At 30.2% G+C, this 20,372-nt stretch overlaps 1 protein-coding gene across 1 annotated transcript; it reads left to right on the forward strand.

The window, feature by feature from the left end:
• Positions 1 to 2,051: 2,051 nt before the first annotated feature.
• On the forward strand, positions 2,052 to 15,989 carry LOC114130395 (serine protease nudel). The gene is made up of 19 exons (XM_027995373.2): positions 2,052 to 2,280; positions 2,349 to 2,507; positions 2,725 to 4,956; positions 5,068 to 5,271; positions 5,385 to 5,548; positions 6,418 to 6,551; positions 6,625 to 7,017; positions 7,121 to 7,404; positions 7,482 to 7,757; positions 7,884 to 8,400; positions 8,831 to 9,123; positions 9,211 to 9,385; positions 10,911 to 11,144; positions 11,233 to 11,587; positions 12,123 to 12,288; positions 12,710 to 12,889; positions 13,730 to 13,985; positions 14,123 to 14,230; positions 15,467 to 15,989. The coding sequence occupies exons 2-19, from the start codon at positions 2,357 to 2,359 to the stop codon at positions 15,750 to 15,752; spliced, it is 6,408 nt and encodes a 2,135-aa protein (XP_027851174.2). The 5' UTR covers positions 2,052 to 2,280; positions 2,349 to 2,356; the 3' UTR covers positions 15,753 to 15,989.
• Positions 15,990 to 20,372: the final 4,383 nt, after the last annotated feature.

A 20,372-nucleotide genomic window follows, 5' to 3' on the forward strand; every position in this document is an offset into this window, starting at 1 on the left:
TGTCAGATGTGTATATAATATCAAAAAACGTTTAATGTACATTCCTATAAATTGAAAAAAATTACAAATATAATAAAATTTGTTACCACATAAAAATAAATGTTTTCATATTCCATAATTATAATTAATAGTTCATTGAATTGATGAAAATGTAAATTAATACAATTTAAATATTTAAAAAAAATAATGCAATTATTACTACCATGGTATTTTTTTTACTTTCTAGGTAAACGTATAGGTACCTGTATCATCAAAATAATAACTTATTCCTAAATTATTCTTGGATTGAGATAAACATGTCACCCACCATTATACTAACTCATTTAATCAACTAGGAGATTTCTCAAATAATTTAAAGAGTAGGTTTAAAACTCTATTTAACGATTTTAGCATAACTATTTTTGCTAAAATATATACATATATTACTTCGTGTATTATTATATACTACTATAGTTTAATAATACACACACATTACACATCTGTAATTATTATGTGATGGAATAAAGCTAAATAAAAATGATTAGTCGCTGAAATATTAAAAATTTGATCTTTTTTTTTTCATTTCCGGACCTTAAATGTAATTTTATAAATTGATTATTCATTAAAATTCTTCCAATGTTTTGTCTCGCGTCTATAAAATATTAGAAACATGATAATTACTATATACAATAAATTAATTAATATAGGTAGGTAAGTTTTTTCAAATGTATAAATTAAAAAATATATTTTTTAACTAAACTTTCAACTTTAGAAAATGTAATGAAACTATTTTAATCAATTGAATTAGTGCAGATATACTTATGTAAATATTCATATTGTATTTTATGTGTATACCTACAGTCAATTAATAAATCGTTTATTTAATTTATTTTATTAATAATATTTGGCTGAAGATAAATATAACATCACATAAATTGTTCATACATATGTATTGTTTATATATCTTTGAAAAAGTAAAAACCTTAATAACAAAAGTCTACATTTTGATTATTACAATTTGCCACACATTACCTTTCGTATACATGTTATAAGCAATAAAGTACCTTTAATAACAAATTATTAAATAATATATTGTCTGCTACAATAGAAACTAATAAATACGTATAACGATGTATATTAGAGACTTACTGCACGCTCATAAAACATGTAAAAATTGTATTTTTTAATTTCAAAAGAAAATTTATAAGGAATCTTAGATTAAATTTTCAAATTTTTGATTTAGAGAACATATCAGCATAAATCGAAATAAAATTTTAAATATCTATAAATAGCTTAAATAGAGTTAAAATATTTCTTTCCAAGGCTAAGAATAGTTTATGTAATTATTCAAAATATTATCAATTAATTATACTTAATTTGGTAAGTGGATTAATTATATTAAAGTATTAATATAATACATTGTATACTTAGTACGCAAGTACAAAAAAATATATTATTATAATAAACGGGGAAAAAAAGGTAAATGTATTAAAATATAAAATAAATAATATTAAAGTTATGATGTTAAGAAACTATAATGACATAATGGTACCCACTGGTCACTACCATTGTCTACTAACCAAAGCTCAAAAGTATGGTGACATTTCTTACATTAGGTATATATAATAATGTACGTACAACCATATAATGTATTATGTTGAATGATATTGTGTTCGTTTATAAATCATTTTCAAAATTTTTAAATTAAATTAATATACCGTAATAATTAAATATAAATATTATATTATTGGCGATAGCGAGTATTGGAATATACTTATATATTAAACAAACCAAACATTATTTTTTTTTTTTTAGGAATTTCTTTAGCAATGTACTATATAGTATATATATGCATATTGTTATTATCCATTTTTCAAAACACTCGGCTACAGTAATCACTTACAATTTGTGCAATGCAAAGCATATTAATACAAATTCAGGCGTCAATGAATGAAGCAATATTTCTATTAACATGATACTTATATGTATTGTTCTTTTTTTTAATTTTGATTTTTTTTTTTTAATATGTTACTAACAAGTGTCGGTTCAGCACATAACTGCCCTCAGTTGTCTTTTATACGTATTCGCCAAACAACTATCGTCGTGAAATGTGCGGAGTTCCATAACAAATATATTTTAATTTTTAAATTAATTTTTTTATAAAATTATTGACAATATATATTATGTTAAATTGTTTTTATTTGATACATCTGATAATTTATGGAGTACTGTAGTGTTAATTATTATGCGTTGTAATTGAAGAAAACTTACATCAAGTCCAGCCATTCAACAATATTACAGGTCAGATATATATTAAATGCAAATATTCTAGGTGTGATTTATTATTGTTCGTTCGTTCGTTCGCATAGGTATAGGAATGTCGAACATCAATTCTACCAAATTAAATTTGCTGTACAAAAAAGATATGCCATTTTGGAAAAGAAAATGCTTTATTTTATCAATATTAATATCAATTACTTTAATTGGTATATTAACATTTTTCGTGGTAAACGATATTTTTAATCAAGGTACGTCCTATAATACTTGACTTCATTATACTATTTACGAGTTGCATAAACAATCACTAAACATTTAACGAATCAATTGTAATCTAATAGTTCCTTAAGTATGATTTAATGGCCAGTAATTGGTCCATTACATTATATTAACCAATGTTTCATGCAATTCGGCATATATTATACATAATACACTAACATATTATCAACGAGAATTTCAATATTTCAGGTAGGATTTTAAAGACAGATAGTAATTTAAATGACACACCACCATCACCACTCAACGTGAGTTCTGACAAAATACCTAATGTAGGTATACGAAAAATTAGACATTATCAGACGGTTTCAGATGACGTCCACGAACAAGAAATATCTGTCACATGTGAATTAAATAATAGAATAATAAAACTTAAGAATGAAATAGAAAGGCTTTACAATAGTTTGACTCGATTAGATACTCGGTTTAATAGAGATAGAAGAGGTCTGTATGAAACAACAACAATTGTTGATTGTGTACAAATGAAAGGGAAATTCAATAAAATCTACGAGGACTTAAATCGAATATCTAAAGCATTATCAATGATTGATAACAATGGAATATGCCGTTGTAAATGTCCACTAGACACTATCACGATTGTCGACACCACAACAGAAGTTACACGTTTAACAGAAATACCGTTTGATATAATAACATTTGCGTCAGGAAATTTAAACGAACATATTACACCTAGTACGAGTGAAAAAACAAAATTATTAAAAAAAAACACAATCTCTAATAACAAACCTCAAAGTATAACCAATCAGTTTAGAAGTATTTCCGATCACGAAATCATTACTACAACTTCGGACGAAGAAAATGAATTCACAACTGTGTTATTATCGGCACTCGGAGATACTACTACTCAGGGAGACACCGGCGGAACTATCGATACAAAAGGAGACCTGTCACCGGAAATGTCCAATGCCGTAACTAATTCTGTAAAACTTAAAGATGATGCTCAAATAACTGTCGAACCACAAATATTATATCATACCGAAACTATTACCAACGATTATATAAACTTACAAACACTCATTACTTCTGATATGCCAACCAGTTCAACAGATATTACAGATGATTCAAACGAAACTATTCAAACTACAGAGTTAAACAATAACAAAATATCTACTGCACAAGAGAAAGAAACAAATAAAGACGTTATTTTAAAATTTACAACTGAAAGTGAAGATATTCCTGAGTCAACCTCAGAAATATTAGAACTTGAAAATAATCATAGCAATACTTTTATTACAATAAAAACTCCGGAATCGACATTTGGAAATAGAAATATTTCAAAGTTCACTTCAAGTACATCGGAACCTGATAACAATTATAATATCGCTTATACTACAGAAAAAACTTCGCAATCTACACCTGAAAATGAAAATATTTTAGGATCGACTGCAGAAATATTAGAACTTGATAACAATTATAGGAAAATAAATGTTAAAGAAACAACTTGGAGACCGACATCTGAAAATGAAAATACTTCAGGATCGACTATAGAAATATCAGAGCTTGACAACACTTACAGCAAAACATATGTTACAGAAAAAACTTCGGAATCAACATTTGAAAACGAAAATATTTCTGAATCAACTACAGAAATATTAATACTTGATAATAGTTATAGCAAAACATATATCATAGAAAAAACTTCAGAATCGACAACAAAAATTGAAAATATTTTCGAAACGATTACAGTAACATCAAAGCCTAACGATAATAACTATAACAATTATAGTAACACTAATGTTACCGAAAAAACAGTTGATTTAATAATTGAAAACAAAAACATCACAGAATCGATTACAGAGATGTCAATTTCTAATAAAAATGACGAAAAAACAATTGTACAAGAAAGAAATTCCTTAGAAAACCATGAAAATGATGAAAACAAACGGGAAAACGGACAAAATACTAATCAATCGACAATTATAGGTAACACTGGCATAGAAAACTTAAACCACTCGGAGTTTAACAACAAAGACGATGACAAAAGTACACCGCAGCAGCCTGAAGTGATACAACAACAATTACTACCGAAATCGTATCCAATATGCTTTTATCCAGTACCATGTTCACCAAACATAGTAAGTTACCAACAAAATGAGCAAGATACGAATAAAAATACAATACAGTATTCGGCACAATCGCTAAACGCATATAAAAGAAAACCGCCTGTTGCCACAGTGATTCAAAACAATTACCCAGTCTTGTTAATTTGTCGAACGGATGTAGTTTGTTCGGTTACCGATTTTGCAGGACAATCGAACAGGTTACATTGTATGTATTCTGTGAACGCAAGCAAAAATAATGAATATACTTCTAACCAAACAATAAAAAACTACGATAACAGCACGAAAAATACATTCATGACAAGGACCAAAAGCGCAAGAAACAATGATGATATTCTAACGGGTAATAAAATATGAATGATATAATTCCACCTGACCTATTATAATATTATGTAACAAAATATTATAATATCTTATTACATTCAAGTTAATCAAATTTGTTTTTGGTCCATAGGTAATCTCGATTGTCCATTGAATACGTTCCCATGTGTAGACAATTCCGGGTGTGTGGACACCGAAAACTGGTGCGACGGCCGAATTCATTGCAATGACGCGAGTGATGAAAGCCAGTGTAATTGCAAACAACGAATAGACAAAGACAAATTATGTGACGGATATTACGACTGTCCGAGCGGAGAAGACGAATTAGGTTGTTTCGGTATGGTACAAGACACTGATTCCTAACAATTAATATTGTTACCAGCAAATCATATGTTCAAAAAATAAATAAATATTATACACACTTAATACGCACATGTTTGTTATGTTTAGGTTGTAATAACGAAACGTTTAGTTGTGGCGATTGGGATATCATTTCACAGCGTTCCAGTTGTTTTGAAAGACAAAATCGTTGTGATTACATAAAAAATTGCCCTAACGGTCGAGATGAAGACGAATGCACTTTGCTATCTAGACACCTCGAAAATCCTAATCAAGTAAGTTTCAATGACATTTTTTTTTTTTAATAGACTACACAATATTTTACAAAATAATTTTAACTGTAATTTTGTTTTATTTATAACGTTTAACTACATCACTTCTATTTTTTTTTTCATATTCATATTTCCCCCATCGTCATTAACTGTTGTTTTAAAACTAAAAAACTAAAATTTTAATGATTTCTATTAACAAGTTTATATTTTAAAATATATGTATTAACAAAAGTACTTATGTATTATATGTATTATATATATCATTACAATTATTTTTAATTATTATTATTATTATTATTATTATCTATTATCTAATATTGATCCAACAATTTATAAATCAAGTATATACAAATTGATAATTTTAAATTTATAGATTAGAGAAATATATAGATAGTGATAAATGTCCATATTGTTTTAGCTATTTTTCTACTTCTACAATCTAAGTATTAAATAATTATAAGTAATATTGTAGCTAGATATAACTACATCAAAATAGAATATAGATACTTAAAATAACATTTTCAGACAAAATATTTACTTTAATATTTTATGATAATTATTATAAATATGGATTTAAAAAAAAACTGATTCACTTTTAACCAATAAATAAATAAGATAGTTACCTATGAAAAAATTCGTAGTACCTAATATAATATCTAATTAGTTGAAAAAATGTCTTATATTAATAATAAATAAATAAAAATTAAAAATATTTAAAATACCTATGATTATATAGACATATAATATGTATATTATTTACTTAAAAAATTACTTCTGTAAAATTTAACTTTATTAAAAAAAATTGTACACATTATGCGTATATTAGTACTTTTATACACGTATTATAAGCTTTGTATTTGTACATATTATAGATATTTTTCATGTCCTACTCGTCCGGTTATCTGCACCATAATTGGAGAGGTAATTGGTACCCGATGTGTGGTAACGATAACATTGATACATGGGCGGAAAAAGCGTGTACGGTTGAGTCTGGCGAAATGTCCAAGTAAGCTATATAAACACTGATCTACTGTAATAGAATTTATAATTTTAATGAAAATATTTGATTTTGTAATTAGACCAAACAAAATACAATATATAAATGATTTTACTACTTATGATGGTCCTTATATCAATATCGTTGGAAATAATCAAATTATATTATCAAACGAATGCAAGCAACAAGGGATCTTTGTGGAATGTGAACAAGATATTTGTGGCATACGTTCTGATCTTAAATTTAATAAAAACATTGATCCTGATAGATTGAGAAGAAGCTCATATTTAGAATCATCGGATAACATCACCTCGCGCTTTGCGAGATCGAAAGACCCTAGAGTAGTTGGAGGCGTCGCCAGCAATCCTGGCGCGTGGCCGTGGCTCATTGCACTTTACCAGGACGGTATATTTCATTGTGGAGGTGTTATATTAAATGATCAATGGGTATTGACCGCAGCGCACTGCGTTAATCAGTAAGGACCAAACGTAATACCTAGGCGATAGTTATCAATTTATCATTATATTATTGTTTTGATTGTTCGAATTAATGTTTTATGCTTTGTAATATGCATATAGGTATAAGAAACACTTTTATGAAATACAAGCTGGAATTTTGCGAAGATTTTCGTTTTCACCAATGGAACAATCGAGAATAGTAACTCACGTAATAATTCACACTCAGTATAGTAGATCAACTATGGAAAACGATTTGGCAGTGTTAAGATTGGATCGTGGACTAGAATTTAACCGTTGGATTCGCCCAGTGTGTTTGCCTGATAATAAATTGAACTGGATTCCATTCCCGGGAACAATGTGTACAGCTGTTGGTTGGGGAGCTACGGTCGAACATGGACCAGACCGTAAGTCAAACAAAATCAAAAACACCGAAGGAATAATGTACAACTGTTGATTGTAATATTTCGATTTTTGTTTTTAGCGGACAACATGCGAGAAGTAGAAGTACCGATTTTAGCCGAGTGTACGCATAAATCTGATATAGATGGTAAAGAAATTTGTGCTGGATATTTGAGTGGGGGACACGACACTTGCCAAGGAGATAGTGGAGGTCCGCTGCTTTGCAGAGAGCCCAACAATCTGAATAAATGGTATGTGGCTGGCATAGTTAGTCACGGTGAAGGATGCGCCAGACCTATGGAACCCGGAGTATACACTAGAGTGGCGTTGTATATGGATTGGATTATTAAAGCTACTGGTAAGTTAAAAATAAATCAATATTAAAATAAATGATGTTTTACCTATGTTTGTATAATTTTTATATTTTATAATTGTTCAATATCAACATTTACTTTTCCCAGTTTAATTAATTGTTTTGTTTCAGAAGAGAACAATTTGCCACTAGACCGTCCACTACAATATTGTCCAGGGATTCGATGCAACACCGGAAAACAATGTATTCCGACCAAACGTCAATGTGATAAATATGTAGATTGCATGAACGCGGAAGACGAACAAAATTGTGATTACACTGGTTCTCAGTATCATGTGGATTTATATCGGTCGAGAAACACTGATCACAGCAATTTAAAGTACAGTAAATTAAAAAGTGCTGGACAGTCATTGCGGGATGTTAATACGAATTTCACGGTCACCAATCCCAAACGGATGCCGACAACAGTAGCATTTGTTCTTAAAAACTCAACACCATTACCAAAATATGATGTCAACTCCACTTTCCAGAACAAAGAAGTCATTAAAATCGAAAATATAACCACCAATATGGTTATCGAAGAAAAATATATTAACAGTAATATAACGAGACTAAATGACACAGTTTTCGACTCCTTAAAACAACTTTTTGACAACCAGTTTACGGGAGAAACGTTCAGCTGTAAAAGGTAAAATATGAAAAATCGAAAATAATTGGTTCTGGAACCAAAAACTGTATCGCGAGTCACGACACAATACATGGAGCCGGAAACACTAAAAAATATTTATTATTAATTTATTCATCAAACACAATATTTAAAACAAAACAAAATATATTATTAAGATATACTCTTGATAGGTGCCTATACATTTATATGTGAGAATTAAAAATTTTTTTAGTATTTTACAAGTTGGCTAGATAAATCATAATATTATGTAAAACATACTATTACAATCTAAATTCTAAATACATGATAACCGCGATCTGCATAGACCAATGTTTAAAATTAAATCGAAAACCACAATCAATTTTATCTAATAGCACCAATAAGCCATTAAATAATACTTGAATTATTGCGTGAATAATATTAAAATTGGTCCAACGACGTAACTTTTCAGAATAACTCAAGATGTGTTGTCTAACCACCGCTGCGACGGCACTGTGGACTGCGAAGACGGGACTGACGAAGAGTTCTGCGACTGTAAAACGAGACTGGCGAACATGTACAATTCGACGGCCATCTGCGACGGAATTGTAGATTGCAACGATGGCGCGGACGAAGCCGACTGCATTACGCCCAAATGCAAATCCGACGAGACTACTTGCGGCTGGCCTAAAAAATGCATCAAAAAAAGCGCGTGGTGTGACGGGCACGTAAACTGCGTCGACGGCAGTGACGAGAAATACTGCGGTAACTCTATAATAAAATTGAGAAAATGATAAACGCCCAATATTATCACTTACAGTACTAATGTTGTCTGTCCGTTTTTATTTTCAGTGGCGATCACGAACGGCACTACGGCTGTGACATCGGACGCAACCGGACGACCGACGTTGCGACAATCTGGCATGGTGGCTGTGAACCGCAACGGTATCTGGAGAGTGAGGTGCATGCGTGATGATGATGCGGTTGTTAAGATCGCACACGAAACGTGTTCGAGCCTAGGCTACTCGTACGTACTACATATTCTTATGTTCACCGTTTATTTAATATAATAAAAAGGGTTAGGCTCGGACATTGGAACCAAACCAAAAATAATCAATAGTTTGATGAAATCGAAACCTTAAATCAATTATTCTTCGTTAATATTTTTTGTTTATGTACTTAATATATAATATATGTACATATGTATATGTATACCACCGTCGTAGATAAGAGGAGTGTTTTGGGTGTTCAAACCCCCCCGAAATTAAATATGAAACAATTTTAAAATAAATATTGTGAACTAAACTTCAAATTAGTATAAAAAAAATTCACATATATTTTTATAATTTTACAGATACAAGAACAACTTGTAGGATTTTGTATTTAGTTTTTAAGAATTTGCACATAGATAATTTATTTTTAAAAAATATTTAAAGAAACATTTACCTAAAAAAAAATCAAAAATTTCTCATAACTATAAACACCACTGATTTTGAAAAAAATTGAAAGTAATATCAAATAATAAAAATGATAATACGACAAAATTTCAAGTGTCTATGAATATATTTGTTTTAGAATTATAAGAAAAAACAAAAATTATTTGAGGAGTAATACTTATTTTACAAGTGAATACAAAATGTCATAAAAAGTTTGAACTTCCAACGGTCATAAAAAATTAATTTGATTTTCCGGTAGAAATTTTATTTTCAATATAGGTAGTAAAAAATTTAAAGAACCCTGTATTATTATTTTTATTATTTATTAGAATATTCAACAATCTGTACATAGTTAATACAATAGGCCGAAGAAATAAAAAAATATTTTTTGTAATGTGTTTGCTTGATGGGAGAGACCATCCAGCGACTGCACTTCAGTAACTTAGTATTAAATTACCAAATCTTAGGTATAAACAGAATATTTTTTATGGATTTCCAACTATAAAATAATTTATAATTTTTAGATTTTATCAAAATTGTAATTACTTTAAATATAATAGTACAAATTTTCTATATTTTTCAATTTAGGAAATGAACAATTTATTAAAATCTTGTATTAAATTTTTAAGTAATTTTACCCATTTACCATTTTTTTTTTTTATCGACATGTGTTAATAAGAAACTAACAAAATTGAAAATTCATTTTTTATAAATAACTCAAAAAGAGTCCTATCTATCTTAAACACATATACAAGAAAACACACATCGTCGTAAAATAAATACATCCATCGCTCTGCTTAAAATCTAAAATGATGAATAGTATAGTATTTCAATTTTAAATTCATTAAAATAGTTATTTCTGGTATACAAAATTATGAAACCGTAACTAAAATAGAATATCTTGTTTTAAGTCGAAACCTATATAAAACCACTATAAAGTTACATTAACTATTTAAATGCGAATCCATTAATAAAATAATCATAGTTCTAATGTAGGCCCAAAAAATAATTTTGGTGGTTTACCAGCTATACTTGATACTATGATTTTTTTATTGTTGCGTTAAGCTCGATTTAATTCTAAAGCACATAAATAATTGTTATTGTTATCATCCTCAGACAATCAGAATACTACGACAAGAAAACGTCGTGGAACTGTGCTCTACCCTTGAAAAAAAACAAGGTGAAGTTCACCGACTTGTGTCAAGGGCTCTACGTTGTGTGTAGCGGCAGGAAGACGGTGGAAGAGAAACGGTACCATTGGCACGCCGACGTCTTAGTGGACGGTACGCTCGTTCAGTCCGGAGTGTTGCTGAAGGACTCGTGGGTGCTTGTCAAAAGAACCGGTTTAAAGTGAGCGCACAAAAAACGTCTGACAGAAATGATTTCGGAATTGTAATCTCTTATTTTTGTTGTTTATTTTTTAAAATTATTTTTCAAGATTAAACAAAGCGTACGTGACGGCAGTGTTGGGCGGTAGTGCGCATTCGATCACCTGGATCAAGTCGCCTTACGAACAGATCGTCCGGATCGATGGGATTAGAAAAGTTCCGGGCACAGATTACGATTTGCTTCATTTGGCTAGTCCGGCGACTTTGAGCAGAGGTGTAACGCCATTGGAAGTGCTACCTTTTCAACCGTCGTCTCGGCCGAACGACACTTGCTATGCGATCGGCTACACGAACGATAGGCGCAACAATAAAACCGAAGTTGCGTTCCTTCGACCGGATACAGAACTATGCGACGACCCTAACACTTTATGCTTTACTGTGTCACAAATACCCCGATCGTGTTCAGTAAGTGTACACAACTATTGATCATAATATTGAGATATGACTATAAATTACGAGTATCAGAGCATGATATGAATAAATAATATGTTTAACTGTTAAAGGCAGAGGAATATTGAGCTGCTCACAATAAATTTAAAAAATACGTATATTGATATCTAATAATTAGTTTTTCTCACTTTATTGTTAGAAAATGAAAAAAAAATGTATACATTTATAAATCGACGAATGTAATAGAACAAAAAAAGCTAAAATTAGATTTTGAGTATAGCAAAAATTATATAGAAAGTGCAAATTAAAAATTTTCAAATTTAAATATTTCGATTATAAATTTAAATTATTATCTACTTTAGGAATTGTCGATTTGTATGTACACAAAAAAAGTAAATTTATTTATTAAGCTACTATACATAATATTATAATATATTACATAAAGGTACGCTGTATCTATACTGCAGCAAGATATATGTGCAATGTACATATGTATAATGTATATATTATTCCGTTTAAACTAAATTATAAGTGATCTACCTGGTTTTAGAATGAAAATAATATGTCTCACGTGGTCGCGGTCATCTGTCAGTCAAATTTCGGTTTGTTTTTGGCCGCACCGTCAGTTCAGCTCGAAATGAACCTATGCGATCGAAACGCGCGAGTCCGGCTACCAATGGCTGATAATCTAATGAACGAAATCGCAGTCATTACTGGTAAACTTTATTATATACACCATATAAATCTATTATGCATATAGCTGCCCAATATCATCCTTAATAGATAAAATACGGACAAAATTTTTCAGTTAACAAATAATTGAAACAATACTATGCATATTATATGGGAATATATAACTAAGTATGCATACTTATATATAGGTAGGGAATGTATCTGGAAGGTTTAAACAATTTTACAATGAAATTATATATTTATCTTAAACAATACACCAAATCATCGAAATACACACTTTACATCATATTATATTATATTGGTATCTTTCATTTGTGACCTAATTGACTCAAACCGAACTTAACCATTTACTTAACCTTAACCATTTCTATCACATGACAATTATATTATGATATATTATGTTTGTTATAATTTTTACGTATATAAATTTTTTGTGTTCTGTAGATGAGAGCATAAAAACGACACCCGCCCCATTTTGTGGAGGAAAACGCTGTGAGCTTGGCGAGTGCGTTCCGTGGGAAAGAGTGTGTGACGGAATACCGGATTGTCGGGACGAACAAGACGAGACAATCAAAATGTGTAAAGAACGTTCAGAGAAATGCAAGACCAACGACACTCTATGCAGTAATTTATTATACTTTAAATAAATTATAATAGTTCAATATTTAGTGAACGAATCTGTACAGTGAAGCTGCTGATAGGAAAATGCACAAACTAAAATTCTTCTTACTTGATTTCATCTTATTTTATTATAATTTAGTAATTTATTAGTAATTTGTTAGTAAAGTAACTTATCGCTTTATAATTTTAATTTTTACTAAAAAAAAAGTGTCATTATAATATGACTAATTTTTTTTTATATAATAATACAAATACAGATATTAGACGTCTTATTGGTGGTTTTTAGTAAAAACCACGTTACGCAAATCTGCAGGTACAACTACTTTTGGAGCAATATCATAAAAATAAGAAACTTATTGTGAAAATATAAAATAACAAATATTTTGAAAGGCTTACTTTTTTTTTTAAATATTAATTAACAAAACGTTATAACTTTACATTATAGTATTAGACGGCTGTAAATTTTTAAAAACTACTCGTAGATTTCTTATAAAAACAAAAAGGAATGATATAACAGTTAAAAAATAAAAATACAAAGTATATTAAAAATTGTTTTTATGAATACTCTTCATATTGCCGTGACGTCAAATCGAACGATTTTGATTCCGACTTCAAGTCAAAAAAGTGTATAATTATTGGATTCTAGAGTTTATTCAACGATTTATCATAAAAGAGCTGGCTAGGTTAGCGAAAAATATATTAATAAATATGCTGATAATTATAGATGTTTAATAATGTAAAAGCTAATAATGGCACTTAAACACCGATTAAATGTATATATACTTACCACCATACTACAACATTGCACGATAATATGTAAAATACATTTATTCCATAAAATAGTATGCAACGTGGGCAGTTTTCGTTGCAACAATGGCAAATGTGTGGAGAAAACTGCATTTTGCGATGGGATCGACAACTGCGGCGACGGAACCGATGAACCAAAGACATGTCAGAAAAACACGTGCGTGGACTATCTAAAGCTCACGGCCCCGGAAAGATTATGTGACGGACGTTGGGATTGCTTAGACAAGACGGACGAAGAGTTCGCGAACTGTCCCGGTTACTGTAATAGAACGAACGTTTATCACTGTCAATCGTAAGTAATATAAAATATACAAACATAAAACAAGCGTATCAGTGTAATATATGTAATACACTTTTATGTATGTATTATTGTATACATAAATAATTTAACGAAAAATAATGTTTTGTACGCATTTTATCCGTCCGTAGATCGAACAAATGTATATCGTCGGAACTCGTGTGCGACGGCGAAGAAGATTGTCCCGAATCGGACGACGAAGCGGAATGCATTGGATTAATCACTCCAGCTGGAAAAAAGTATGACATACCCATTAATCGTTGCGTCATATTGATTATTATTATATCGCGATTTATTAAAATGATTATAATTTACATTTTACCCTCGTTTATAAAAACGAAATTAATATAAAATAACAGCTCATAATGATTGGAGTCTTTGAAATCCCGTATAAAACATTAATAATTTAACAAGCTATAAATTAATAGTAATTAAATAAGAATTTGTGAAATGTAAAACCGGGCGCAGACGAGTAGGCGAACGGTCCACATCGAAGAAAAGCCGCATGGAAAATGATACCTTCTCTGGACCCCGCTTAATATACGAGTATTACATAGAAACAGACTTTATATAGTAGATAATCAAATTCTTTATATTTCTATAGTAAATTAGTAAATATTATTCTCTATATATCGTATTCAAAGGCTCAAAGCGTTTAATCTAAAATCAGTTAATAATATAAATTATTACAAGTACAATACCTACTTCATAAATTTTCATATATATATATTACTAAATATTAGCCTATCAGTTGACGATAGATTTTCTTCACTGTTGCTGAAATACTTATTATATTATTTTATAATAGTTTTAACAGCTGTTAAAATTAGGTATAAAACAACTATTGAATAAATGTCTATATAATATAAAACTACTGTCACAGTGTTAAAATCTTCATCTGCACAAAACTGTTTGTTCACAAGTTCCGAAAGAGTCGGTCATTTTAATGATATAGCTACTATAGGTGTGACGAACTTTTACAAAGGCTCTATAGCCTAATTCGTATTCCACCCAACCCCTTATACGAGCAAAACATAACGAAAGCGTTCACTTTTACTGTCATATTTTTAACCGTACGTCTACTCGTTATATATAACCTATCTAACGCAGTAAATACTATTAGGTAATTATTATTCGTTGGCTTGCACTGCCCAACCTGCATCTATCACACTTAAAAAAAAGCTCAAAGGCGGTCGCTTTTCGCCTATGCTACGGCCACTGAACAAAAAATTCATATTAATAACCTAACCGTGCGCCAGTGCGTGGAGAGTATAAGAGATGTTAATATTCTCAGTAATAAAAATGTAAAAAGTTTAAAATGCCTCCTCCCCCGAGCACGGCTCCGCGCGCCACCCCTTAACCACGCCCCTGCACATACCTATGTATTGTTCACAATGATATCATGTCCTCTAAGACGCAGCTACTGCAGTGATACCTATAAATATGGCTAAATATTATGTTTCGCCTTTGTGCAGAAACGAAGGCGTGCTGGCGGTAAGGTCGTACGGACACTGGCACGAGCAGTGCATAACCGAAGACTACACGGACGTCGATTACCATTCGCTGTGCAGAGGACTGGGATTCAGACATGCGGTGGGCATCAAAAAGGCGGACGGCGCCAGTGTGGATTTCGAGAACTTCATGGTCGTTCAGCTGAACGCGGGCACGGATGTCACCATCCGGTCGGCGACCAAAGACATCTTACAGCGGCGAACGGACCGCGTGTGCACCGCCACGTACGTAGTTTGTTCCAGCACGTAGCTATAATTGGACGTCACGACGTTTAAAACAGCTCAGCTAAGGCGATAAAAATATAAAATATTTAGTGTAATGACATTGTTTATATTATAATCTAAGATTAGAAATATTTACTTACTTTTATTTATTTTATTTTATAAGTGTTTGACGTAAACATATTTATTATAATATAATATATTATGACCGCATTGCTTGTTATCAGGTTAAAAAAATAATAATAAATAACGTGTTTTATTTAAACGTGAAATTTTCCGATTCAATGCTGCCCGGCATACCTGACCATACCATAAACAAAAATCGATTTTTCAAAAACTGGTTTTGCGTCAAAAATTCCCTTTTTTACTTCACATTTTTGTGATTTCAGGACTATAGTAAATAGTAATACACATCATGTAGAATCAATACTTATTACATTCATCACGCCGTTCAAAACCTAAAATTACTAATTGAGCATGACACTTTTTTAGGGGTAATATTTAGGCATTTCATATAGCATATTTTATATTTGAGCAGTGTAATTCGTAAATTTCGATAATTTCTTATAGCGTTCTTGTACCACAGGGCACTAATGGCTCGCTGCCCTAATGTCGACCACAGGTACGTATATTTCATTCCAAAAAATATCATCTCTTTAAAATTTTTCGAATAAAATCCTATAAAATAATATTTATTAATTTATATAAATAAATTAGTAAATATTTTTAATCCCTTTTTGTGTCTAAATACAAAAATAACAGTACATTCTACGAGCAGTGTGAAGTTGGCCCTGCACTTGATATTATTAGTAGTTATTATCTGTTCTTTTCAAATGCAATTTGTCATCTATTACTCGTATCTTACAATTTTTAATTTTTTCTACTTATTCCTTCTTCTGGCATTTTTTTTTTTTTTTTTAACTAATTTCAACATCACAAATTTTAATATCACAGTAAATCTTTAATTAAATATAATAACTGCTGTTTTAATAAAATATACTTTATTTTTATAAAATTGATTTGCGACCATGGATTGTTAAAAAGGTAATTTGTAGAAGCCATATTATAATTTTTTTAAGAATTTTTAATAAATTGTGGTGTTTAATTTCTAATGGTAATTTCTTTTGAATTATAAACAAGTGTTACTTGTCATATAATTGATAATAGCTTAGTATATTATAACCTTTTAGTATTAATAACCTTATAGTAGAGTGATGATCTCAGGATTTTATTATTACCATACTAATATTGGATACTCATGAAATTATGACAAAAATAAACTAACATTTATAAAATATTTTATCAATGCTCCATATTTATCATACACCAAGGGCGGATCCAGAATGTATTTACGGTCGGGGCACTTTATAGGGAACATTATATAATATTTGATATAGCTCCCCCACCAACATTTTTTTTAATATTATTTTTTTCCAACGGGGGTGGCACTTGCCTACAGTCCCCCCCCCCTTAGATCTGCTCATGCCATACGGCATACACTGCAGTACATACATCAATATTGACTGATTGTAAATATTTACTAACACATTCATTTGAAGTGAATCACCCTAAAACGGTGACTTGAGGTTAACTTCAAAACAATTCATTAATCTAAGTAAACCACAATTTTCATTAAGGTCTATTCACATAATACAAACACTGAGCATGATGGCAGACACGTAACGTGGACGACACAATGATATTATAAATATTAAAGTTGTAGTAAGCTTACACGTGTGTATGTGCGTGTGTTAATAATTATCATACATAAGTTGTTATTGTAATTATTAATGTATAGAAATCGTTGTTTTTTCAAACGAATATTAATACAAACGTGTGAATTATTATAATAATGAACACAAAATTATGTATTTCGTATAATTAACATCACGTTTTTCACGTTTTTGATACGAACAGTCTTTATTCGTTATCAAGTAAAGCCTAAAATGTAATAATCAAGATGATCAAGACCCCCAGCAAGTCACATACTTGCATGTAAATAATATGGGTAAATGAACCCATACCGTTAGATCTTTAGTCAAACCTTTTGCCCAGTAAATAGTAAACCATTTTTGTCGGGATCTATTATGTAAGACGTAGAATTTGTAACGGCCAGTAGGCACATCCGCCGCTTACGTAGACGCGTTTCCGGTTTACAGCAATCATTATATACGTTAGTGCATAAAAATCAAATTTATTTTATTTTTGATAATAAAATTAAACACATATTAAATAAAAAAAATTCAAATAATGAAATTTTAAGATACAATAGTTGTAATATTAGTCAGTATTCTACCCGAGACTATATAGAACAGTTAGCTAAACTTTTAGAAGTGTGACCGTCACGCACCTGCAAATGACAAATTTCCTACAGGGCTTTTACGACCGCTTCCTCGCGTAAAATATGTATATATTATACATAGGTACTACATTAATAAAAAAGTAGTAAAACTTTAAGAGCCCCTGGTTTTCACGAAAACGGCCACTAGGTGCGTCACGGTCACACTTCTATAGTTTCTATATATACCTAGTCTCTGGTAGAATACTGACTAATATTACAACTATACTCGATATTCAAATTTCATTATTTATTAATTGTTTATTTAATGTATGTTTAATTTTACTATCAAAAAATATATATATATATATTTAATTTTTATATACATTTTTATTCAATGTTGTGTGTAATAATTGTTGTTGTAACCTGTAACTTAAATCGTATTAACAAACTACTATTATATAAATAGTATATTAGACATGGATATATTTTAAGTTACAACAGCAATTACACAGAACGTTGGTTCATAAAAATTAAATATATTTTAAACAATAAAATTTAACATGACGTATTAAATAGAAAAATAAAAATAATGAAATTTGAAGACAGAATAGTTGTAATATTATTCTACTTGACTGCAAATGTCCCGGAACCAAATGAACCCCCATGTACTGATTTACAGTTTACCTACGGCGATGTGGTTGTTAAAATAATTGTTATACAAAGTCTACTTACGACTTACATACTACATCCCAACAAACGCGTGTTACTTTACTTATTAGGCAAAAGGATGTAATTGTTGTACAATACCTAGTTCAAAAGTCATAAATAAATGAATTTATATTTATATTATATAAAAAGTAACATCGTACTGTGTTATAGTAAATAACTTATTATGAACTTTAAACCGCGGTCTTAAAAAAAATGTTTCAAACAATAGATATTCAAAAATAACAACTACGTTAGGTTAATCATTTGATAATAATTATAGTAGTAGTGGGACGAACTGTTTACATAATAAATTCTTCATGATAATGCTATAAATTATGAGGAGGTCCATTTATTTTATATTTTAGTTGTGCAACCAGAGCTGTGCCGTTAAGATTTAGCGCCCGGGGCAAAATTAAAAATATTAGCCCCCTTATATTCAAAAAAAAATTTTTTGGCGCCCCCTTTAAACAGTTTAGACCATGCGCCCGGGGCACATGCCCCCTAGGCCCTCCCCACGTCACGGCTCTGTGTGCAACTAATAGTAAATATCTTACAACCTGCAGTACAGCCGTTTTACCGTGGTCTGCATCAGACTTGTTAATAATTGGACTTATACCGGCAAACATGAAATCTCACGTGATTCAGATCATAGTTTTTTATTGTTTTTATGATGTTTGTTGTGTTCGCTATGGGTAGCACATTTGGCTCTGTTAATCAGTGTTTCCTCGGAGGAAGCCAGTAAACCTGTGAGATGGTCTGCAAAGCGTTTTGTTCACCAGCGAGCTTCAACTGTCAGTAAGTCAGAGTGCAGTATACAGGCCATCGTTCTAGCTTAGCCTACAGATAATGTATATTTTATTAATTTCGCTTTTTTTCAAAGAATCTGTTTGTGAATTTCTCACTTTGTAATATCAATGAAAAGTGTTGGATTAAAAAAATTGTGTGAGTAATAAATCACTCAATTTTAGTTAGTAGTTCGTGGAAGTTTGGTTTTTATTTGAGTTTGTGAAATTATTTAAAACATTTAATTAATCGAAAATGAATAACTCGTTCTTTCCTTTTATGTTTTTAGTACGAAATAATGTGTACAGTGTACACCAGAGTTATTGTTTCATCGTGTTTTTATATTAAAAATAGTCATTGCTTGGCTTATATTTTTAATTAATTATAATGACAAAACATTTTAAAATTTTAACTATCTGCAGGGATGTTCCCATAGGGTAACTACATAGACGCCGTATACTCTCAAGATTTTTTTTCAATAATATGGGTAGTATGAGTGTGCTCTCAAGTCTCAATCGATTTGTGATTTTAACTACCTATCAAAATATTTTTACAAAATTTCAAGATTTTAAGTATATTGCATATACTTAAATAGGTATACAAAGGAAAAAACAAAATTAATTTAATCAAGTAGTTTTACCATATTTACGTCAATATTATTTATGACTGAAAGAGTCATACTCTTTACTTTTTAATATTTGTAAAGATTGACAAGGTATAATATAAAGATGATATGTAAAAAAATCTGTATAAAATTTTTTCCATATTATTGACACGCTTTTTACCGGCTTTACTCTTATAACCCATAAGAAAAATATTTTTATTGTATTAAATATTTAGGTATATTTTGGTATTTGATGATTTAGTATACTCTCA

The sequence above is a fragment of the Aphis gossypii genome, chromosome 3 (assembly GCF_020184175.1).
Source record: "Aphis gossypii isolate Hap1 chromosome 3, ASM2018417v2, whole genome shotgun sequence".
Taxonomy (NCBI): domain Eukaryota; kingdom Metazoa; phylum Arthropoda; class Insecta; order Hemiptera; family Aphididae; genus Aphis; species Aphis gossypii.

Excerpts from the sequence above, each read along its gene's own strand:
- LOC114130395 (XM_027995373.2), top strand. The coding sequence starts at position 2,357 with ATGTCGAACATCAATTCTACCAAATTAAATTTGCTGTACAAAAAAGAT. Across the intron at positions 4,957-5,067 it reads CAATGATGATATTCTAACGG|GTAATCTCGATTGTCCATTG; the intron begins GTAATAAAATAT and ends TTTGGTCCATAG. Across the intron at positions 14,231-15,466 it reads ATCACTCCAGCTGGAAAAAA|AAACGAAGGCGTGCTGGCGG; the intron begins GTATGACATACC and ends GCCTTTGTGCAG.